This window comes from Salmo salar, chromosome 21 (genome assembly GCF_965601325.2).
Source record: "Salmo salar chromosome 21, fSalSal1, whole genome shotgun sequence".
NCBI classification, from domain to species: Eukaryota; Metazoa; Chordata; class Actinopteri; order Salmoniformes; family Salmonidae; genus Salmo; species Salmo salar.
The window spans coordinates 6962874-6987884 of record NC_138311.1 but is presented as its reverse complement, the minus strand read 5'-3'; the positions used below and the strand labels follow the sequence as shown (position 1 = coordinate 6987884).

Genomic DNA, 25011 nt, shown 5'->3' with positions numbered 1-25011 from the left:
GGGAGTTCTCTTTCACTCTGGCCTGTATGTCACACCAAAAATGTGAATGAGGAGGACCTTTTTAAACACATTGAAATGTGTATGTATAAGATGCAGGGCATAAGGAATATATTTCTGTTTCAGTGCATGTGGGAGTGTGTTTTTGTGTGTACCAGACCTTTGCTTTATGGGAGTTTTCCTGTTACTTGAGCAAATGGGCCGCAGTTGGGGAAATGCAGAAGGGCGAGGGAGGAGGGGTTACAGTATTCTGTGCATGTCTAGCTTGCACAGTGACCCCGCCTAGAGGAAACATGTTCCCGGCCACATTCTGACAGCCTCAGGGGCAGGAAGGAAGTGCTTACTCACTCTCTCTTACGCACACACACACTCTCGCTCTCTCTCTCTGTCACTCACCCACCCTCTGAGACAGATCCTTTTAAGGAAAAAGCCTTGCTCTCACTCAAGTGAAGCCGAGTCAACACACACAAGTACACACTGCTTGCGTAAACACACAGACACGCAAACATAAAGCATTGCCACACCCAAAGTAATGTGTTCACGTAAATATACAAACAAGAATACACAATATAAATGTGGAGTACTGCATATAGATTTTTTTTATCAAGGGTTGCATGTAGGGCTGTGATGGTCATGGGATGACTGTAATTGGCCAGCCAAATGACCGAGGTCTCCGTAATAATCATTCAAATCGATTTTCTCCTCATCTGCTCCTGACTGAATGTGCTACCATAGACATAGAATGAATAGAACGGGTGTCCCCTTTCAAGTCAATGGTGGACAGGCATAGGAGCAGAGCAGGAAGTAAAAGCAGGATGTGTACCCATCAATTTGTGCTGTGATTTCTTGATACAACTCAACTGACATTACAAAAAATACATTCCATTGCATGAGCCCCATCAGTTAACATCATTTGAATGAACATTCTACATTTCAGCAAGGAGGAACAAAGTTTGATCACGTTGTTAAGTCTGTTACCGCGGAAACTAAATCAACTGCACAAATGCCCCGCCGTCCTGTCTTCAGTCAGCTGTTCGTTTCACTATTTTTTTTAAATTTGAATTAAACGGTTAGGACTGTTTTATTTTCATCACGGTCTTCATCCAAAACCGCCGGTTACACATTATACATGAATTGTCCCTGCCCTAGGGAACAGGAGCCCTATCAAGGAAATGGATATCTGGTCACATTGTCTCTATTTATATATGTTGGTGTTAATGCTAAACTAACAATCTCTCTCATTCTCCTTTGCTCTTTATTCATCCTATCTTTCTCTCTAATTTAGGCAGAGGCCAGGCTGGCAGCAAAGAGGGCGGCCAGGGCAGAGGCTCGAGAAATCCGTATGAAGGAGCTGGAGAGACAACAGAAAGAGGTACAACTAGAGGGCACTATATTCCCAATACACACATAATGTACACACTTACGTTATACAGCACATAGACCACATGCACACAGACATGCATGCAAAATTAGTATCCATACCTACAGAACTTCAATACAACTACACTTCCAAATGACAGACATAACAGACCAGGTGCAATAATGTACCTTACAAAGACTTGGTCCCAAAACTACACCAAGCTTTAGGCACCATGAGTCACGTCACAAGTTTAGGGAGACGGTTCGGGAAGCTGGAGGGTCACATGGGGCCAGGGTTGGTCATTAAAGACGAAGGCATTTCCTCTGGACAGTGTTTCATGAAGCTGAGGGTCCTTTCATCCTGTGCCAGGGTGAGGACAGAGGTCACCAGTGTTAATGGTGTACTGTTATCACTATAGCCCAGCACGAGAGTGCACAGCTGGGGATTTCTACCAAACAAATTAGCATACACTCTTAACATCATGAGTATAAACGACAAGCAAGAACATTGCCATTAGAGATCCGGGGAATTAGGGATTCCAGTTTTGCCTTTTTGGAACCATCTTTTCTTACTAAGATGATTCTAATCTTAAAAAGTGATCTTGAAGTTATACAATCTTTACATCTAGTATATTCTGGAACACATGGTGCTTACTAGTTGCCAACCCTGATTTTGGTTTACCCTTTGTACGTACAGTAGCAGAAGCGGTCAAATTGGTGGGAAATTGGACTGCTTATGCTCTTTGACCCAGTGAGAGAGCATGATAAAATCCAGTTGACCTGGAGGTCTTAAAAGCACATAACCCTCACCTGAGCTTGACCAGTACCTGCAATGGCTGAACTCACCAAATAGCATCGGTAATTGACGCTCTTGTTCAGTTGTCATATGACCAAGGATGCATCGGTGAATGTGTACTATTTCTTAATGTAACGGAACTATAAAGCATGTTGCTTTGGTCCAATAGATGTTTACATTGTGTTCAGCTGTTGTATTTGGATATTTTTTTTTTTATTGGCTGAGATTTGTATTAGTAGTGTCTCTAGGTTAGTTTCCAGCTGTGATATCAAGTAATGGCTCTGATTGGACCATATGAGATTGTAAATTCCTCAGTCTCAGTAAGTACTCCATCAAGCAGGGCTGGGGTAAATTCCATTTCAGTCAAAATTAAATACATGAATTGGACATTTCCTATTAGAAAATATTGGGTAGTTTTCAGTTCATTAAAGTTATGTAAATCAGAGTGATGTATTACCTGAGAGGGACTAAAGCATTGCATTATGCTACATGCTCCCTGCTAGCTTTGCCTCCCTCTTGGTTCTGCAGACTCAAGAACCTTTTAGGTTCATTAAATCACCATTTGGCTTGACTCTGCCGATAGAGGCTCTAATCTCTAGATTTTTACTTGTGTGTGTTCTGATGTGTTACATGGTGATTGTGTCTTGCTGTGGTTTAGCACCTCTGATCCCTACCTAAGGGAGCCTCACCTTTCTTGGGTCACTATTCTTAGACCACAATAATCCTACAGAAAGCTTTACAGTCACTGCTCACTCTTACTCCAACACTCTTACTCTACCCTGCTCTAAGAAACCATATGTTCTTGCCTTAACGTACAGAATGATCACTGTGATAGTACTTTACTTGTTTAGTGTACTATGATGTGAGTTTCTCATTATATTTAGCATTTGTCCCATTTTAGATGTGAAATTTGCCAGCAATGAGAGACGAATGCCATATGCTCACACATTTAAAACATGTGGTTGAGCAAACAGTGCACCATCCCTGTGTTATGGTAGACATGCATGAGCAGGCACACCCCCTCCTGTCATACTCACCGGATTAACAGTCAGTGTTCAGATTAGTCTGGTCAGGAGGTGTGTTTGGTATGTGTGTTTGTGTGTGAATGTGTATGTGTGTGTGTAGCTTAAACCCTCAACCCAAGTCCCAAAGTAGCTTAACGGGCTGTCCTCCTTAGTGAAGCCTCTTGTTGACTAACAGTGGTTTGTTTTGCTGCTCCAACGATGTTATGTCTGGACAACACTACTATGCTTTCCACTACTGTCCGGATGATAACTTTAGGAGATATCCTCTTCAATTGTAGAAGCACTCAAGCCAGAAGAGTGGATTGCTAGCTGTATGTCTACAGTAGTGCTAACCTAAATCATCAGGTTGTGTTTGTAGCGTCGTCTGAGTCTCTGGACTGGGAACTTTTAACCTCCTTGATCCCGTCTGCATGGCAGGCCATCGTCATTGGCGACATCTGTATGGAACACCCTAAGTTTGCACCGTGACCGCAGCAGGACGGCCGGGCGGTGGTTGGCGGGGAGGGGGTTTCGGGCTGCCCTTAAAGGGCGTCCGGGGACCCCTCCAAATAGAAAGGTGAGCCGGTATGTTTGAAGCTAGTTCGGACGGGAAGCGAGAGGTACAGTACCTAAGCTGATTGTGTAACTATCTCATCTGATGAATGGTCTTGCACTGAACGAGGCAAGGTAATTTGTTTACGTGTTTATTTACACTTGAAAAATGAATAGTGATGCTTTTCGTTCTTGACCATTTATCAAATACTTTGGTCGGACCTGGATATGAAGTTTTACCTTCCTTTGCAATCTCAGCTTTGAAATCTTCTTAAATCCCAAACAATTTCTGTAATGAAATCGGCAGAAAAATCTGTATTCTTGATTGACATGTTGCTGTGAGGCACTTTAAGCACGCTGGTTCTCAGAACAACTTTTCCAGAATGCTGACTCCAATGTGCCTCAGACGCTGAGCCGAAAAGCTTGTCACGTTTCCTTTGTTGGTAGAAGCTAGGTATCTTTTGCTCTGAGGTCTAAGAGAGCTCAGCTGTCAAAGCTTGGAAGAAGAGGTTCCAGTATCACCTTTGTTTGTTTGGCATACCTGTGGCAATGGGACATATGTGTATGGTACTGTAAGTACGCATGTTCCTGCATGATATTTTGGAGATTAAATGGCAAACGCATTTGTTCAGCTCTCAGGTCCTTGAAGGTGACCAACTTCGAAAGAGAAACGCTGACACAAAGGTTAACTCTAACAATAAGTGCTTTTCCAACAGGTCTCAGGCATTAACCTTAACAAAGGGTCAGTAAATCTGCCGTGAGGGGAGTTTGTCAAGGTTGGGGCAAGATCTTTTGGCCAGACCAATGGAGCAAGCACGGACATAGACGTCAGGCAGAAAAAGCATTAATTGAGACTGATGGACTTGTGGGGTCAAGAAGTGGTAGGGCGTCGTCTGAACAGCACTTCTAGATAATGAATGAAGAGTAACAGTGGATGAAAGGGTCAGCCCAACTGATGATGGATCTGTAGAACTGAGAATCGCACACCAGCCAAAGCATGTACTGCAGGGCTGAAAGCGAGAGAGTGCTGTTAAATGTGGATTAGTGGCCCACTGACAGGCCAGTGAAACTGGGGTGTCTTTAAAACCAGAAAAAGCATTGTTGGCTGGGGATTGGGGGACAGTATAGAAGAGGTGGCACATTTTTCACATAGTTCGTAGAGCGATTTTGGTTCAGCGACCACAGCTTCTAGACTGAGCTCAAAGGTACAGCATATAAAACATTGAAACATGTTGTTCAACAAAATCGGAAAGAGTTATCTTGTTTGCTCAAGTGGACCTCCACCGAGACCAGATCATATACTTTAAGGAACCACTCAGGGAGTTCATCAAACTTCGCTTGGTGAGTGCAATAACTAATGCATTTCATGATAAATACATTTCTAAGCTTGTATGAAGTGAATGCATCTCATAGTGTTGTGGGAAGGTTTGGTTTCCAGCTTTGTCTTTGGGGTCTGTTTTGGATCATTTAACGCTGTAGTTTCCCCAATTCAGGTCTATTAGAATATTTTTTTTAACTGCATGTACCTGCTAATGAAGACGGCTAGTGCCGTTCTGAGTGAAAACTGTTTTTGTCTATGTATAAACTATAAATATCCCAATGCTTAAGATGTTTAGAGGGGTTTACTACATAGCGGGTTTGAGGACCTAACTTTGGTCAGTTCTGAGTTCAACTTGGTATAACCGTTGACATAAAGGTGGCTCACCTTCTAGCCAGGCCAATTTCTATGGCAACGAATACTTCAGCTCTAACCTGTTAACTCCACTTTATCCTGAAAGAAGTCTCTGGGCCGTGAGTTGAGCAATTAAATTAGATTTCCTCCCTCTCACAAAGACTGCATTATCATCCCTTCATCTGGAGAATAGTTGATGATCTTTTATGTTAAATATAGTAATAATGAAAGACCTGTCACACTACAAATTATGTAATGTCAGGATGCATTTAAAACTTCACGTGCAGTAAAACCTTCGTATGACTTAATACAATTATTTTATCAATAGTGGGGGCGGGGGGGGGGGTAATTGATAAGCAGAAAGACGGCATTAATAATACACGTAATGAAGACGGCCCGTCTAATAGCTTTTTTCTCATAGCCTGAATTTGCAGGATTACTGTTCTTGCACACAGTTACTCGCTTGGATTGAGTTAGTGACGAGTGCGGGATCAATATCCACCTTCGTAACATGGATGAAGCCTGAGTTTGAACTAGTCTTCAGTAATGTGCTAGGTCTTATTTATTTAAACAGCATATTGAAGTTAGAAGCAATAGGATTTGAAGCAATAGCCTACAACTATTTTAACACCGTTTCGTGCTGCTCTGAGACAAGCATGGGGACTGGTCTTGATAAATCAATCGATTTTTATTTTCACTGAATCTCCATTTGGGTATTGGTTAGACTAGAATTAGAAAATGAGGGTGAAGAAATGTAAATGCTCTTAGTGTAACCTTTATTTAACTAGGCAAGTCAGTTAAGAACAAAATCTTATTTACAAGGACAGCCTACTCCTCCCTCCCTGTCGGGGAATTGAACCCCGGTCTCCCGCATGCCCTGGCCTGCCCGCAGAACATGGGGATTCTTTCGCTAAATAGCCCAGTACTGTACTACTGACCGTAACGTTGTGCAGCGCCGTATTTTCCATTCCGTTCTAACAGAAACCAAGAAGCGTTTTTCGTTTATCTTGTAATAGAAACACCATAATATTATTCCAATTAATTAAGCAAGTACCAATCAAAAGTTTGGACACACCCACTCATTCCAGGATTTTTCTTTATTTTTACTAGTTTCTACATTGTAGAATAATAGTGAAGACATCGCAACTATGAAATAACACATGGAATCAGTTAAGAACAAAAATAAATGTAATGCTCTTAGTGTAACCTTTATTTAACTAGGCAAGTCAGTTAAGAACAAATTCTTATTTACAAGGACAGCCTACTCCTTACTCCCCTTCAGGGAATTGAACCCGGTCTCCCGGGGTGCCCGCATTCTCTAGTACAGCCATTATTGAAGGTGCTTGAGGTCACCAAGACATGGTCTGCTCATCCTTATGTAAGGAATTAGGCACTTTCCCATGTTTACCACAGTATGTATTGTAGGCTATGTTTACTTGTCAGACTGCACAGTAGCCTAATAAACAAATGCAGGTGGCTTATCTTCAAAATGCTTATCTTCAAAATGCTGTGGACATCTATTTCAGCACCATTTCGCGCTGCTCTGAGACAAGCATGGAGAAACGAAAATGTTCAATTATTTTCCATGATGTTCTTAAGATATGTGTTGACTGAATATAAGCAGGTGATGTCTGCTAAATAATCAAGTTAGGTTTCTCCAGAAATAAATACATCTAAATAACAAACTGGCTTTATTTATAAATTAGTGAGAATGTCTCACGCCATGTTCAAGAATTGCCTTTTTTTCGCTCACTCTAGGTTAAATGAAAACAAAATCTCCAAAATATCGTTAGTTTTTAAAGAAAGCTATTATTATTAATTAATTTAGAATTAGATAAAAAAGACCCTTAGATATTCTCACAGATCCTAATGGAAAATGCCCCTTAGATATTAATTTAGAATCCTCCAATCCCCTAAATGTAATTATTGGCGGAGAGTCACGTCATTGAAAAACATATATTTTTTTAGATATACTGTAGGCCTACCATAGGCGAAGTGAGTGTTGGTTACGCTACAATTAGGGTGTGGAAATGTCATGCCCGTTAGATATTTAATTTAGAATCCTCTAATCCTCTCCTCTAGCCTACTCCTGACTGTCACGTTGTACAGCGCAATATTTTCCATTCCATCCTGATGGAAACCCTGAGGGTTTCATTTTTCGTTTTTCTCGGAATAGAAACACCATAGTATTAATCAAATAAATTATGCCAAATTTCGTAAAATCAATCCCATGTACCAAGGTTTTAAATTCTCTAGTAAAGCCAATATGGGAGACTATCAAATGCTTCTCAAAGTTGCCCTCTGGTGATCAAACTAGCACATTAATGTTAAAAAATGGCTGACAATTGAATAACGTGCCACGGAATGCTGCAGCAGCCCGCAAGGTGTGCTGCAGTATGACGCAACTTTTAAAGGCGGAACCACTGTAGATCTAGCTAGTGTCGTAGTATACCCTTTCGTTCTTTAGGAAATCTGGCTATGAAAGTCTAGTTACTGGGGTTTTGTCTGCTACCTATTTGTACAGCAGCACTGACTGAAATGCATGTCGTTTTTTAGGATCTCTTCAAAGGTAACTGAGATTTAAAATAAGGCAATATTGGTGAATCATAGAATGTGTTGACACTGTCGCTGAGGAACATCCCCACCTAGAAAGAAACAGGCCATGTTTTGGATCTTGTCAAAACATGACTTGACTTGAGAAAAGTGTACAGTATTTTGGCTGATTGCCTCGTGTGCCAGGTGACACGGGTCATGCTACTGTTGAGATGCCAACACGCTGTCACTAACCTTAAGGAGCCACGGTCGGAAAGAATCCTGCTTACCCTGGTGACTCCAATCACATGGTCCCTCCCGAGACCATCATGTGAACTCTTGAGACGTTCCTGGGGTCGGTTACTGTTGGCCTGCCACGCTATGTCCATGCCACATTCCACAGCCAAGTCCCTGTCATAAGCAATAACTTGCCTCTGTGTGGACACCACCCTAATTATTGTACTGTTCTCTCGCTTTCTATGTAGCTTTAAATACATACCGTATACAGCTTTACATTCTCTCTCGCCCTCCTTGTGGTGGTCTATCATGTTTTATCTCTCTCTGTTCCCCAATGTCACTCTTTTTTCTTTTATTCTTTCCCTTTCTGTCCCTGATTCCTGGTTCCTCTCCTCCATTGCCCTGGCTGCTCCTCCTGTGGTGTTAATTTATAGATCTATCAGGTTCAGAAGGTAGGATTCTTTCCCACCCCCCACATTTTCTGTACTGTTTTTATACTTTCATTATCATCTTGTAAAATTATTTTTTACTACTGACGTTTTTTTCTTTCTTCAATTTAGACATGCATCCCGGTATAAATGTGTTAGTTATTTGTTACAAAAATGTCTATGCCAATATAAAATCACCATGGTTTAGACTACATAGTACATATAGCTAGATAATAATGATTGTTCGATGAGCTGTGAGTTTCCACGCTTCCTTCCTCTCCTCTCACGCTCTTTCCTCAGAAATATTACGGCTTGGACAACAAATCAGACAAAGTAGACAGCGAATGGGGACACATCGAGCAATGGATGGTACAGTCAATAACAAGAATGACAAACTAAGCGTTGTTAATGAATTAGCTGCACTATCAGTTGTGGAATAATAGCTTGTTTTGAATAATGCATGAAAGTAATTCACTATCACTCTCTTTCAATATTCAAAGCTGTTAATAATGCTAGAGAGCCAGCGGTATGTTGTGAATGTTCTTAGCCATGGGGAATAGCTGAGATTAAAAAAAGGGCTTTCCTCTTAAACCTATATGGCATTTGCTTTTCATATTTTTTTGAGAGGCTTTTGTGTGCAATATACCTTTAGCCTAAAAGTTCTAGAGCGGATTGTTGATTTATAAGGCCGCACATCTAATGATAATCCACAGAATTGATGTGCATGTTGAATGGGTTTGGATCTGCATGTCCTATCCCTTGTCGTGTAGACTGCCTGTGTTTTGATGATCCCCTTGACTGCCAAGCGACGGTCTTATTCTTGCAGTTTTCCTGGATGGTTCAGATCCACCAGACTGGACACTGTGTGACATAGGTCTCTCCTGTCATATTGTGTTTTTAAAAGACAAATGCTGAATTATGTGAAGATATTGGAAAACGATAACAAGTAACCAACCACAACGTGTGATGAAAGCTACAGTTGCAGGACAGGAACTAATCTCTGTCCTGTCTGTCTGTCTGTGTAACCATGTCTGCTTGAGTGGTTGGGTGACAGGATCAGTATCCATGGCCACAGTGATGTGATGAACTGGAGGCATGGCTGCTTAGGGAATGAATGCAGTGCACTTGACCATTGAGAATTGTTCACTTTCAAAGGTTAGCAGGCAATTACCCTTCACTTTCAATTCTCCTCAGTTTAATAGCCACAGTTGAATTGGAAAAAGTGTGCATACATGCTAGAAGTCCTCCTTTGGAATAATGCTGTGTGAGTTTTTGCACGTAAGTGTGCGAGTTTGAGTTTGTCTGTTTGTTTGGGTGCTTGCTGAAACCCCTCTGACGTGCCTATATGAACATCAATGTTGACATTGTCCTAAGTGTTTCATCCTTCCCTTGTCATTTGAACCTTGACCTCTACCTGTGTCCTATTTTCCTTTTTCATTCCTCCAGGAGGACAGTGAGAGGTACTCACGCCCCACACAAAGACATACTTCGGTGTGTATTCCTCTCCCCCTATCATCCACCATCTCTCTTTGCACCTTCCTGTCTCCATCATCTGACAAAAGCAGCTTTCATTTCTTTGAACTGTGACTTGATACCTTGGGAACTCAGGTGCTGGAGAGTCACAATGTCAGCATGCTTTTGTTCAAGTGACGATGATATTTGTCTCCTATCAGTCAATACACTCCAATATCCAATCCATACTAGGATACTATTTAGTATGGGTTGATCGGCAATTTTTTGCCTTATATCATGTAGTATGCTTGTTGGGATAAACAGTGAGGTCTGAAATTATTGACACCCTTGATAAAGATGCACAAAAATGACTGTATAAAATAAATAATTCAAATACTGAGTTATACTGGGGAAATAATTTTATACTTATACAATTGCTCAGAGAAAAAAATGTTTAACAAGTAGTACTGTTTTTCTCTAACAGATGAGGGTTAAAATTATTGACACCCCTGTTTTCAATACCTTACCTTGGGAGGATAACGGCACTGAGCCTTTTTCTAAAATGTTTTATGAGTTGGAGAACACATTGGGACCATTCCTACATACAGAATCCTTCCAGATCCTTGATATCCTTTGTCTGTGCTTATGGACTGCTCTCTTCACTTCAAACAGGTTTTCAATGGGTTTCTGGTCTGGAGACTGAGATGGCCATTACAAATTGTTGATTTTATGGCCAATTAACAATTTATTTATGGATGTGTTTGGGGTTATTGTCTTGCGGGAAGATCCACTTGCACCAAGTTTCAGCCTTCTGCCAGAGGAAATCGGGTTTGTGCCTAAAATGTCCTTGTACTGGGTAATGTTCATGATGCCATTGACCTTAACAAGGGCCCCAGGACCAGTGGAAGCAAAATAGCCACAACATCAAATATCCACCACCATATTTTACAAGGTTATTTTTGAGTGACATCTAGCAAGAGGCACATCATATACCCATAGCATAGCGAAATAAAGAGCAATGACGTGGTGCACATATCTGCACATATGATGTGGGTACGCAGTTTTCGGGGACCACTTTTGGCTCGTGAGCGCTACTTTCAGAACTACTGGCTAAAAAGTATACGAAAGTACCGGAGAATCTCTTTAAACATCTCTTTCCGTGAGCAATTGTATTATTATAAAATAGGATAATTTCCCATCTTTTTGAGCATACAATATAGCTCAGTATAGTAATTATTTATAATTTTTGCTAAGGGTGCCAATAATTTCACACACTGTCATTCAGTATGGCCCACTCTGACTCCACTTCCCTGGGCCATTGAGCTGTCCTCTCGGGCATATAATCTGGTTTGTACAGCCAGTCTGGGGAGCACAGAGAAAGAGGTCACAGTCAAGTCATTTACAGACCGAGGGGGAGATTCATTTCTGCGGTGTTTCAGTGAACCATGTTAAACATCAGGGTTGGGGTGAAATTACATTTCAATTCATGGAGTAAATTGTGTATCAAAAAATGAATTGGAATTTTCTTTCTTAATTTGACTGTTAAACCACATATTAAATATTAAATATTTTTTTCCCCCAAGTACAGATGTTGTGCTGGACAATCGAAGAACATCTACTTAATTTTTTTGTTTCCCACACAGATCTCAGACGATGATGAGCGGATGTCTGTGGGCAGCCGAGGCAGTGTGAGGGTCAGTATCACTCTAACGCTGCCATCTTTTGTTTTCAATCTAATTGCAGAATTTCTGACTATCGGTAAAGAGGCTTGAGGTAGAAGTTGCCCCTAAACACAGATCTTCGATCAGATTTTCCAGTTACAAATCCTAACTGTAACCATTAGGGACAGTAAAACCAGTGGTTAGGGCAATTTCTACCAACTTTCATAAAGAGGTAAGCATGAGTGTTTCCATAGCTGCTCAGAAGGGGGTAACCAGTACAACCATCACTTGGTGCTTAAACCCTTGGTGACGATGCTCTTCTATCTTTGGGCAGTCGGATCTTGATGCAATAGGGGCCTACGGAAGAGGGGTAAGACTTAACCTGCTGTGAGATTAACCTGGAGTGATCATCTAACCCTACTGCATCCCATAATGGTCTTTATGTCAGTTTTTAGTAACACCATGTAGTTGTTAGTTTACCATTTAAACTCTATTCAGAACAAGGCAACGATGGATTACCAAAACATGACAGTCCTCTTAGGAGAAAATCAAGCATACCAGGATCAGACACCAACCATGTAATTTTGTCCCTTAGCGACAGCAAAATAGTTTCACAGGAAAGCTTACAAATTGTTGGGTAGATGTTGGTTCATTATTTACATTGTTAACTCATCAGTTTGATTAACTGCAGATGTGATAGTTACTAATTGTGGTTTAATGTGTGTTGGGAAGATTGCAATGCATTGTTAACCTACAGTGGTTCGTCCTTTAAAGATGCAGCATACTGCGGTGCAGCTTGCATGGTCTTTCAGAATTATATGGCACGTTATTTGAGCGTGAACCACTGGTACCATTAATGCTAGTTTGACCACCAGAAGGCATCTTTGAGAAGCATTTGATAGCCTTCAATAGTGGCTGTACTAGAGAATGCAGGCACGCGGGAGACCGGGGTTCAATTCCCTGACGGGGAGGAAGGAGTAGGCTGTTCTTAACCCCTGTGCGGCCGACGGACATCCAGCGAAAAATCATATCGCCATTAGCATAACAAAATGTAATTATTATTTATTTATTTTTTTCAAATTATATCGTTTTATAGATACACCTCTCCTGAATCGAACCACGTTGTCAGATTTCAAAAAGGCTTTACAGCAAAAGCAAAACATTACATTATGTTAGAGGAGTATATCGTAAAAGTAGCCACATAGCCATTTTCCGACCAACCACATGCATCACAAATAACCAAAAAACAGCTAAATGCAGCACTAACCTTTGACAATCTTCATCAGATGACACACCTAGGACATCATGTTACACAATACATGCATTCTTTTGTTCGATAAAGTTCATATTTATATATAAAAACAGCATTTTACATCGGCGCGTAACGTTGACTAACTATTTTCCCTCAAATGCATCCGATGAAAGAGAGCTACAATTTACTAAATTACTATTCGAAAACATTTTTAAAATGTAATATTGTCATTCTAAGATTTATAGATGAATATCTCTTGAAAGCACCTGTAATACCAGATTTAAAAATAACTTTACTGGGTAATCACACTTTGCGATAAAAGGGGATGCGATACTCAGAAAATTACCTAGTAAAAACAGGTCTGCGCCATCTTGGAACAATCACATATCACATCTAGTCTTGTATACTATTGTCAATAATCCCTTACCTTTGGTTGTCTTCATCAGAAAGCACTTCCAGGAATCCCAGGTCCACAACAAATGTATTTTTGTTCGAAAAAATTACTCCTTTATGTTCCAAGAGCTTGTTCTTGTTAGCGTGTCTGAAGGCTGCTCCAAAACTTCCGTCGGCCACGGACAGCTATTTCGAGAAAAAGCATTTTTTTTCCATTTAGGTTCGTTCAAACATGTCAAACGTTGTATAACATATAAATCTTCAGGGCCTGTTTCAACAAGAGAGCCAATAAGATTCGAGGGGGACGATTGCATTGTGTTTCAAAACGTTTCGAAAGGGGAGGGTAGACAGGGCCGCCGGCGTCATAATGGTGATGGCCCTCCTCATGTGACCAATTTCAACAGCGTCTCATTCATTCAGTTTTAACAGTAGGAGACTCAAACCACTTTGTAAAGACTGGGGACATCTAGTGGAAGCAATAGGAAGTCCTCAATGAACCATAGCTCACGGTGTGATTAATAGGCAAAGATGTGAAGTTGAGTCCACAATTCAGAATTCCACATCCTGTTACGATCGGTCTCGGGGTTTTGACTGCCATATGAGTTCTGTTATACTCACAGACACCATTCAAACACTTTTAGAAACTTTAGGGTGTTTTCTATCCACAAGTATTAATTATATGCATATCCTAGCTTCTGAGTTTCAGTAGGAGGCCGTTTAAAATGGGCACGAATTTCTTTCAAAAATCGCTTTAGCGCCCCCTATCCTAGGGGAACGCCAAGAGGTTAACTGACTTGCCTAGTTAAATAAAGGTTACACTAAGAGCATAACATTTCTGCACCCTAATTGTATAATTGTAGTCTAACCAATACCCAAATGGAGATTAAGTGAAGATAAAAATCTAATTGATTTATCAAGACCAGTCCCCATGCTTGTCTCAGAGCAGTGCGAAACGGTGCTATAATAGTTGTATGCTTTTGCTTCTAACTTCAAAATGCTCTTTAAATAAGACCTACACCACTTTTAACAGCAAATTACGCAACACTAGTAATACTCATTTCATCTTTGATAGGCCTAGAGTATATCGAAAAATATGACGTGACTCTCCGCCAATAATTACAAATAAAGGATATTTCTGTAATTCAGTGATATTTATTCCCATGGTCATTCATTATGGATCCATAACTAAATAAACATCGGCATTTTGAAAGAGTATTTTTATCATTATTTTATTAATGAAAGCTTAAAGATGCCATTATTAGTTACATTGTTTTATTTTGAACGTGCAGACTGCCACAACAGAACAGCGGGAATGTTTCCCTAGTCAGCACCATTATTAGTGCAATGCCCCTTAAATATTTTGGAGACTATTTGGTTTTCAAATAACGTAAAATGAGTGAGGGGGAAAAAGGATTCTTGAACATTGGGTGAGACATTGTTACTAATTTATAAATAAAGCCAGTTGGTTATTTATAATTTATTTATGTTTGTAGAGGGGGAGAAACCAAAAACCTACAGGTCAATACCCGAGGCTGGCACGGGTATTGAACCAGCATCTGTAGCAACACAGCTTGCACTGCTATGTAGTGTCTTAGACCTTTGTACCACTCAGGCACTGTACAATGTGACCGGCCGGGAGTGGCCTACAGTAAGAGCAAAATAATCATAATAAAAACCTTAGTGTAACAGTTTTAGTAAGTAATACTAAAGTCGTGCACAATTATCAGTTTCTATTTAGGTTTATGTCGCCCATTTATTGTCAGAGACACAGTAGGACCCAAAAGCATAATCAGTGCTCTAACCCCCCTTTGTGCTGGTCTGGAGCAATGAAATGGTGACGCAGGGTACCGTACTAAACCACAAATTACCTCGAAATCCCGCAGCATAATCGCAAACCTTTTAGTGGAGCAACCACTTTATCCAGTCTTGGGTTTGTGTGTCTGTGTTTGTCAAAAACATTAGCATGGACGACTTATTGTAGGGTGTTTTCAGACATTGTGTGTACTCTGGAGAAAGTTGACATGACTGTCTGATGACACAAAGCCTGACTAATTGACGTTTGTGTCCTAAAGTTGAGTTGAATGTTATATTTAACAATGAGGCCTGAGGGATGTGGTATATTGGCCATATACCACAAACCCCCAAGGTACCTTAATGCTATTATAAACTGGTTACCAATGTAATTAGAGCAGTAAAAATAACTTTTGTCAAACCCGTGGTATACGGTCTGATATACCACGGCTGTCAGTCAATCAGCATTCAGGGCTCGAACTACCCAGTTTAATACCATTTACCATCTGAACCACTAATGATTGCCCCTCTGAGGCATGTGCTTCAATGCTTAATAACCCTAAACAAGCACTTGTCTTACATGTTTATTTAATCAAACCATAATTAGCTTGTTTGGTTACATTATAGCTTCATCTTGGGTGTTAGAATGGTTCATTTCTTCAGTGGACTACTAGGTTTGTCCCTGGCTAGTGCGATGGAGTAAATCGACTGTTATAGAGCTGGCTAGCCTGACTGCCAACTGTCTGTTCCAAAACAAACACAAGTTGCATCATAAATGGCACCCTATTCCTTTTATAGTGACTACTTTTGACCAGGGCCCATAGGGATCTGGTCAAAAGTAGTGCACTATATAGCGAATCGGGTGCCATTTGGGACTTAGACACAGACTCAGAACTATTTTAGGCACTGTTGTCTGAGTTCTCATAGAGAAATGTTTTATGGTGAGTAATCATGGAAAATACTGTAGTGTTAAAGAATTGTAGTTAAATGAGAAATAAGTCCTTAAAGGGAGACAGACGCAAGTTTTTAAAACCGAAAAAGGGATGGGTCTAGACCTAGTTGTGAGTTTGGGGTTTTCTTGGCTGCTGCAATGGTTTGCATGTTTTACCCAAACTAGAAAGTAACCTGTGGCTAATGTCTTTATCAGTTTGGTGGTGATGGGAATCCATCCACAGTTTTTATGCGAGTAAAGTGATACTGAATAAAAAATTATCATGGCAACTGTGATGGAAACAGGAAGTTTTTATAAATGCTGACAGATCATTTGTTCGCTCAACATGGTGCGATCTTTTTGTATCCTGAAAATGTATTATGTGAGAAATGGCAATGAAGTCACATAGTGTATAGTCCTCCCACTACGACTCTGGAAACTAATGCAGGCTACAGATTAAATGAATTATGATGAACTTCACAGGGTGGTGAAAGTGCACGGTGATCTAGATGCTCCTTTCCAATAAATATCGAGGGTCTTATTCTGGTGACATGATGGATCGATGCTTGACTGCCGTTTGACAAATACAAATATTCTCGCTCTTATCCATACTAATCTCATGTAGACTTCCCTACCCCCACTGGATCTGCGAGCTGTTGGCTAGAGAGCACGTGCCAAGATCAGAGTAGGCACATTTTGCTATTTAACGCAACAGTTTTTGTGACAAAACTATTGGTCGAGTTGAATTGTATTCACTACATAAAAACTGAAGCGAAAAAGTAAATCACGCACTGATTTTTATCTGCAACAAGTCAGTTTGGTGGAAACTCACCACTTGTGGGAAAATGTGCATATTTTGTTTTTGTGGATTTTAGAATATCCACATAAAAATCTGTTGCCATTTGGATGGAAACCTAGACACTGAGGCAAATGCAAGGTGTCTTCCTGCCTTGCACGTGTTGTATTTTATTCTGTGACATTAATTTGACATGTCAGTATTTAGTGGGTGTGGCTCCACGTATACCGTTTCCATGATGGCTTTTCCCATTGGGCGGGAAAGGCATCCTGACACACACCTTTACCCGCCTCCTCAATCCTCCTCTCCCAGGGCTCCTCGTCCCTTTCACAGGAGAAGGACAAGAAGTCCAAGAAAAAGAAGAAACACAAAGACAAACACAAAGATCGTGACGTATGTAAAGACTGTGACCTTTAAGAATAGCCCAAATTGAAAAATTATTGCCGTTTTGTTGCTCATTTGCATGTCTTCTGTTCCTTACAGAGCAACGGCTATGACAATGAGTACAGTGCTATATCCAGTCGGGTTAGTAGTGCCTTTTAACCTGTAGTACCTGGCTAGTGTCCAGCAGGGTGAATGGATGGATGCCAATTGGTTCAAGTGGACAGGTTTAAAGTTGACTTCAGTTAAATGATTGCAGACGAAATGTGTGTGTGTTAGTACGTACGCATTGAGGGAATTTCAGGATACTGGGGTTTTCATACCACAGAATTCAGTACTGTTAGTTTCTGTATTCCTTATTCCATCAGTTCACTGTTTATATTGACAAAGGTCATTCTTGACCTTTGGGGGTTATCTCTCTCTCTCCTCCTCACCCACTCTCACCCACTCTCAGAGCTCCAGACTCAGTGATGAGAGCATTAGCAAGGTCTCTCGCTCCTCCAGACTGGACCTGCAGCCGGTGGGTGTTGTGTGACTGACTGAGTGTGCATTAACACTTTGGTGTTAACTACTGAATGCTGGACCCCGCTTCTGACCCCAAATGTGTTGAGGGATATGTACTGTACCAGTCAAAAGTTTGGACCTACTCATTCAAGGGTTTTTCTTTATTTTTACTATTTTCTACATTGTAGAATAATAGTGAAGACATCAAACATATGAAATAACACACATGGAATCATGTAGTAAACAAAAAAGTGTTAAACAAATCAAAATATATTTGAAATTCTTAAAAGTAGCCACCTTTTGCCTTGATGACAGCTTTGCACACTCTTGGGATTATTCTACAATGTAGAAAATAATCAAAATAAAGAAAAACCCTTGAATGAGTAGGTACATACTTTTGACTGGTACTCTGTATATCTTACTTTATACTCACTCGTCTCGCTTTCTCCGCATGGCTTGTCCACTAACCATTGACTCAAGTGATATCTGCAAGTCTGACACCTCTCACCGAGTGTGTTGTTTTTTTCTTCCAGTTCACCTGTTTTTTTGTTCTTTACTTGTTTTGCTGTAACACTCTCTTTAGAGTACCCGCCTTTAGCTTTAAATGGAGATATGTTCTCTTGTTCAGCATCTATGCCAAATGTATTTATGTCAGAAGTGTGTTTGAGTCAGCATGTTATTTTTTATTTTATTTTATCACCATTGATACTTTGGAACGACACTGTACATTTGTGTGAATTAAATGATGGCTGCAAAAATAATGGTCATGGACAAAGACACCCCTTGAATTCATGATATACACTGAGTGTACTTAACATTATGAACACCTGCTCTTTCCACAACAGACTGACCAGGTGAATCCAGGTGAAAGCTTTTATCCCTTATTGATGTCACTAGTGAAATCCTCTTCAATCAGTGTAGATGAAGGGGAGGAGACAGGTTAAATAAGGATGTTTAAGCCTTGACAGTTGAGACATGGATTTTGTAAGTGTGCCATTCAGAAGGTGAATGAGCAAGACAAAAGATTTGTGTCTTTGAACGGGGTGCTAGGTTCTAAATAACAGGGTAAAAAACAGACGGACATCTATAAAAGCTCAAACAAGTTTATTCACCCAAAGGGTCAGACAGCTGAAAAATATATGTTCCCACCAGCACAAATACACATACTCCAATTTAGGTGAACTCCTCCTTCCCTCTAAACATTACATATTTATTGCTAGGCAGGAAGTTAAGTGATGTGGGTAATAAATTGTTCCTTCTCCCTTAATCTGACCTGACCTCAGCCCCCATTCCTCACTAATCCACAGCTCTCCACCCTTATCAGTGACCGCAACCATGTGATTGCCTTTCCTTTACTCAGTACATTCCAAGCCCCTGGCTCATATCCAACATTAATTGACCCCACCATATACATTCCTTCTACAGATAACCATTAACTTTTGGTATTGAAATCAGACTGTGGCCATTCTCATTTTCATAGGATACCTGATAATTAACAATATTTCAAGTTTAGAAGTCAGAACCCATCAGTGGTATGGTAGTAGGTGCCAGGCGCACCAGCTTGTGTGTTAAGAACTGCAAAGCTGCTGGGTTTTTCACGTTCAACAGTTTCCCATGTGTATTAAGAATGGTCCACCACCCAAAGGACATCCAGACAACTTGACACACCTTTGGGAAGCATTGGAGTCAACATGGGCCAGCATCCCTGTTCGAAAGCTTTCAACACCTTATATAATCCATGCCCTGGCGAATTGGGGCTGTTCTGAGGGCAAAAGAGGGTATAACTAGGTGCAAGAGGGTTTTTCCTAATGTTTTGTATACTCCGTGTACATTCTGTAGTGTTGTGTGGAGTTCCTCTGAATGGTATTGTCATTGGCCATTTGCCTTTACATCTAAACACATTTCAACTGAGGTTTCTTAGTCATTTCCGTTTCCTCTCTCTTGCTGTGTTGTTTCTCTTTCAATCCCTCTCCCTCTTTCCCTCGTCTTAGGCAACCTATGCTTCCTCTGACCTTAACAGCAACAATGGTCTGTCCTCTTCTAGGCAACGGCTTTCTTCCTACGAGGTCTGTTCACGCATGCGCGTGCACACACCCAAACACATATACCTCAAATCCTATATCAAGGCAATATTACCTCTCCTGAGCTGTGCACTCCCAGAACTGCTCCCAGATCAGTTTTTGCAGTCTTGCCAACATGTTGGCCGTGACAATTACCGTAGTAGTTGGCAAGGCGGCACATACAGATCTTGGACCAGGCTAGATCACATGGTCTTACCATTGTTGTTACCCAGGCACTGACTACAGTGTGAATACATGTTGTGACAAGTCTTACCCACACTCCATTTAGTCATCCGGGCTACTCAGCCAGATCTCCTACCGGCGCCATCACAGGGTTTGTGATGCCATTCATCAGTGTGATCTTTGACCCCACCCATTATAATACTTCATATGCTACCTGTAACACACGCGTTGCTCTGCCTGTTGTCACCTGAAAGACACTGTTTTTAGCACAAGATCATCTTTAAAGTAAGCACTCAAGTACTTTTTAGTTTCATAGTGTAACCAGTGGCTTTAGGAGCCATTCTGTAATTATCAAGAAGTTCTGATCACACTTATAGTAGTAACAATTTACTTTTGGGTGTTTTGGATTTTACTGGAGAAGTTACTGTGCACTGAAGAAGCTATGATTATGTCACTGTGTCGTGTAGATTAGCAAGCATGTCTCCGAGAGCACTGCTGCGAATATTATGTTATTGCAATCCTGTTTGTGTGTGTGTGACGTCCGATCCCACCCCTGCAGGGCTCTTTATATGAGGACAGTCTGTACAGTGGGTCTCGACGGGTGACCGGCTCCAGCTCTCGTGTAAGACTCCCAATGCTTGTGTTTGTGTGTGTGGCAGTAAACCCAAGTGTCCTAAACACGTGACATTCCCTTACTTGTAACATCTTATATCCCCTCTGCATCTAATAGATGACATGCGGTCACTAACCTTTCCGTTTGAGTACTCAACCGAAAGATTGATAGGAATATTATCGTCCGGGCCTATAATTGAGATACTTGAGGAAATTGCTTCACTAATTGCAATGCGAGTGTTTTTATATTAGGCTTATATGTGTATGTAGGGCATGTCTGTGAGTAACTGGAATGTATATGACAAATGTTCTGTTCATGGTTATTTTATTAGCTTTTGGCATGATGTGTTATGTTTTTCCGTCATGAGTTTTAGTTTCCAGAGTGTTTAGCTGTGTTTGTGCTGTTGTTATGACACACATTAACTTTGGTGCAGCTGCTCAGTTGGTTTGAGCATGGTGCTTGCAGGTCGTGGGTTCAGTTCCCTGTGAACGTTAATGCACTGAATAGCTCTGTTGGCTTAGGATTTCTCTACTTGTCGCCTGGTGTGCGTATGTGAGTGGGTACTGCAGACGTGCATGTGTGTGTTCTTGTGTGTGTGCACACTGATGATGGTGTATGTGCCCTCCCCAGCATTCAGAGTACAATAGTTATCGCGGCAGCGGTTCCAGGGCGTCCTCCAGGGCCAGCTCAGCCCGTGCCAGCCCAGTGGTGAGCTCCCCTTCTCAGTCACACTGTCCAGCCATGGAGCATTAAAGTGGCACGACCCTCTCGCAAGCATTTAATCACAAACCGAGTATTCTTTTACACTGGATTAGTTATATTGTCTTAAGATTTAAAGGTAGACTTAGCGAAATGACGTTGCCAGCAGCAACGATGGAGGTTTTGAGATGAGCGAGAGATGCAACATTTCGCTCTCACGCAGTTACACACAGTATCTGCCCATGTGCACGGTTTTGCTTCACGCTGTGTAGAGCGTGGTAGCCAGGGCACCAAAACAGCAGAGAAGTTGAGTTTTGCGCTTCAACGTTCTTAGTTGTCGCAAAAATTGATACACTATGCTGTTCACTTTCTGTGTCTGTCAAATATCGCTGAGTCTACCTTTAAAGTAAACCTTCAAAGGTAGTTTTTTTCAGGTGAATTTTATGTATGGTGATATACAGTGCATTCGGAAAGTATTCAGACCCCTTGACTTTTTCCACATTTTGTTACGTTAGACTTATTCTAAAATTGATTTTAAAAATGTTTTTAATCTTCATCAATCTACACACAATACCCCATAATGACAAAGCAAAAACAGTTGACATTTTAGCAAATGTATTAAAAATCAAAACTGAAATTTCACATTTACATAAGTATTCAAACCCTTTACTCAGTACTTTGTTGAAGCACCTTGGGCAGCAATTACAGCCTTCTTGGGTATGACGCTACAAGCTTGGCACACCTGTATTTGGGGAGTTTCTCCCATTCCTCTCTGCAGATCCTCTCAAGCTCTGTCAGGTTGGATGGGGAGCGTCGCTGCACAGCTATTTTTAGGTCTCTCCAGAGATGTTTGATCGGGTTCAGGTCTGGCCTCTGGCCGGGCCACTCAAGGAAATTCAGACTTGTCCCGAAGCCACTCCTGCGTTGTCTTAGCTGTGTGCTTAGGGTCGTTGTCCTGTTGGAAGGTAAAACCTCCGCCCCAGTCTGAGGTCCTGAGCGCTCTGGAGACGGTTTTCATCAAGGATCTCTCTTTATTTCATCCATTTAAAAATAAGGCTGTAACGTAACAAAATTTTGATAAAATAAAGGCGTCTGAATAATTTCCAAATGCACTGTAAGACTTGTGAACATGTTAGTGGTTTAGGCATTGTTTTCTATGTCATTTTAAAATGTTTATCCACTAAAGTATTTGTCCATTGCAATACAATTATACTATAACGTTGACAATTGGCTCCTGATTTGCTGATTCAGTCCACTGTTCATAAGCGGTTGATAGAGAATTGGAATGGAAACAGTAGCCGATTTGAGGCAATCGGTCACAATATCCACCATCTCAAAGGTCTTTAGTTTATGGTTGTTAGTGATGATTGGCACAGCATGATGCTGCGTCATGCCAAAATATATCTTGGATTTGCCCTGTGCCTTTTGGGTTTTGTGTTTTGTTAGACAACCAGGATAGAAATACATATACATAACTTTAGATAAGTACTAGGGCTGTGAAGGTCATGGAATTTAGGATGACGGTTACTGGCAAGCCAAATGACTGCAGTCACCTTAATAACCGTTCGAATAGTAACACACGAAAATATATTTCTTCCTCCGTTCCTGACGGCATGTGCTGCCATAGAAATAGAATTAATAGAACAGGGGTCCACGTTCAAGTCAATAATGGCATAATGTGTGGACTGGCGGCAATTTCAGGTGTACCCATAAGAGTAAAGCAAGGAGCAAAAGCAGGAGGAGTACCTATCAATGTGTTATTCAACTCAACTGACATTACAGAGCCACATTCGTTAACATCATTTGAATTAACATTCTACGTTACTGTGGAATGTAGAATGTTTGCTACAACACCTTGCTCATTTCAGAAAGGCGCAACCGAGTTTCATTACATTGATAAGAGTCCATATTACCGCAGAAACGGACTCAACCACTCGAATAACCGGCCATCCCGTCTTCAGTCAGCTGTTCGTTCCACCCCAAAAAAATGGTATATATACAATTTAAACTGTTATGACGGTTATTTTATATTCCAAAACTATCGGTTACGTGGTTATACAGTAATTGTGTCATCCCTAATAAATACATAACTGGCATCTTTCAGACTGAGATTGTTGTAACAGGTGATATCTGAGACTGGCATCTTTCAGACTGAGATTGTTGTAACAGGTGATATCTGAGACAAGGTGATATCTGAGACCCAGTACAATTTCTTGCTGTACCTCATATATTTGTGTTGAGAGGTTGCCCAGAAATGCCTCTGGTTTTAATTGTCAACTCTGGGCAGATATTTTATTAACCAGGGGCAAGAATATGAAGACTAGTTGACATCTGGTATGCTGGGTCATCCTACCTTAACAAATTATCAAACTTTAAGGAATGAATTAACTTGTGGGCTACTGTATGCCCTGTTTAGTATGCTCATTACTCTATACAGCTGTAGCCCGATCCTTGTTCCGTTTAACACAGATTCTCCATTTGGCCATGATTGTGTGTTTTCATTCATAGATGTGTTTTGGTTGGAAAAAGGCAGTGTGTGAGAGGGATTCAGACAGTGCCCAACCTGAATATACTTTGTCCTATTGCGCCCCCTGGTGGGCAACTAGGATGATGACTGCAACTCTGTGGCCAGTTTCCTGCGCAGCGCGGCCACCAGCAGTGGCCTGCCCAGAGACCTGGATCACATGACCATCCCCAATTTATCAGACGTGAGTGGGGCAGCACTGCCCGCCCAGAGTCATGCCAGGGCATGTCAGTGTGGTCTCAACTTACATATAAAGACTGGCTTCTTCTGTGTGGAGTGGGGGGGTAGACCTAAAGAGACTAATTACTGTCTGACTTGCTGTGTGAAGTGGTAGCCTGGATTGTGCTGTCAACTCCTACTGTATGGTCATTGTCATTGTCACACCTGGAAGATGGGTGAGAGGAGACCTTAGAAAGTGTTTTTAGAACTGAAGAGATGTCATCAACAGGGGTACTAGTGAATAAAAAATATGAATTGCTAATCTATAGCATGCAGGTGGATGGTTTCTTATAGATAGACCAAGAGTCTTTGTAGAATGGGACTAACAACAGTATGGCCTGTGTCGTGGACTAGAAGTACCATTAACTATTTTAGAATGTAGGAATTCCTGTAACCAGCATTGATGCTGATTGATACTCATATTGTTCACTTCCCACACAAGGCATGCGGAATACTCTGTAGAGATGTATGGCCATATGTAACATGTTGCAGTATGTGATGGATCATAACAATGAACATTGCACGGCATTGAAGTTAAGACAGCTGTACATTTTTTAAATTAACTTACCCAGTAACTGGTGTGTTATAACAGCATTTAAACTGCTCATGGTTTATGATTGGATGGAAAGATTACTGACTTCCCCCCCACAGCTTGTTAGGGATAATGTGATTGGACAAAGTGGAGTAAGGTAAAGATGTGATGAGGACATTGAGTGTGAATCCGTGGCCTACCGGACCCTTCTCTAGGCCCTAAAGTCATAATGTCATAAGTCACAATGTTACCCCTTTCTGCCCGTTGTTCCCAGGTGGAGGACAGAGATTACCTGGAAAAGGGATCTCGAGCCGCTTCCACCCTATCGGCAGCCACCCTCGCCTCGCTGGGTGGGTCTTCCTCCCGGAGAGAAAGTGGTGAAACGTCAATCACTGGCGACACAGAAACCTCCATACGAGAGATCAAGGTAAAGGTTACAAAAA

General features: G+C 41.2%; 1 protein-coding gene across 25 annotated transcripts in view; it reads left to right on the top strand.

Moving 5' to 3' along the window:
• The window catches only part of LOC106581656 (leucine-rich repeat flightless-interacting protein 2), a 93124-nt gene that overhangs the window by 45064 nt on the left and 23049 nt on the right, over positions 1–25011 (top strand). For 7 of the 25 annotated variants that reach the window (XM_045704386.2, XM_014163855.3, XM_045704378.2 and 4 more), the window contains exons 2-15: positions 1283–1369; positions 8584–8601; positions 8878–8946; positions 10024–10068; positions 11673–11723; positions 12025–12060; positions 17166–17246; positions 17337–17378; positions 17689–17754; positions 19730–19804; positions 20541–20603; positions 21225–21302; positions 23900–24001; positions 24843–24995. In XM_045704386.2, coding sequence (XP_045560342.2) covers positions 1283–1369; positions 8584–8601; positions 8878–8946; positions 10024–10068; positions 11673–11723; positions 12025–12060; positions 17166–17246; positions 17337–17378; positions 17689–17754; positions 19730–19804; positions 20541–20603; positions 21225–21302; positions 23900–24001; positions 24843–24995 — 966 coding nt within the window. Of the gene's footprint in view, positions 1–1282; positions 1370–8583; positions 8602–8877; positions 8947–9162; positions 9733–10023; positions 10069–11672; positions 11724–12024; positions 12061–17165; positions 17247–17336; positions 17379–17688; positions 17755–19729; positions 19805–20540; positions 20604–21224; positions 21303–23899; positions 24002–24842; positions 24996–25011 lie in introns of those variants that run through there. The other 18 variants (XM_014163853.3, XM_014163852.3, XM_082966934.1 and 15 more) reach the window with 12 other exon arrangements.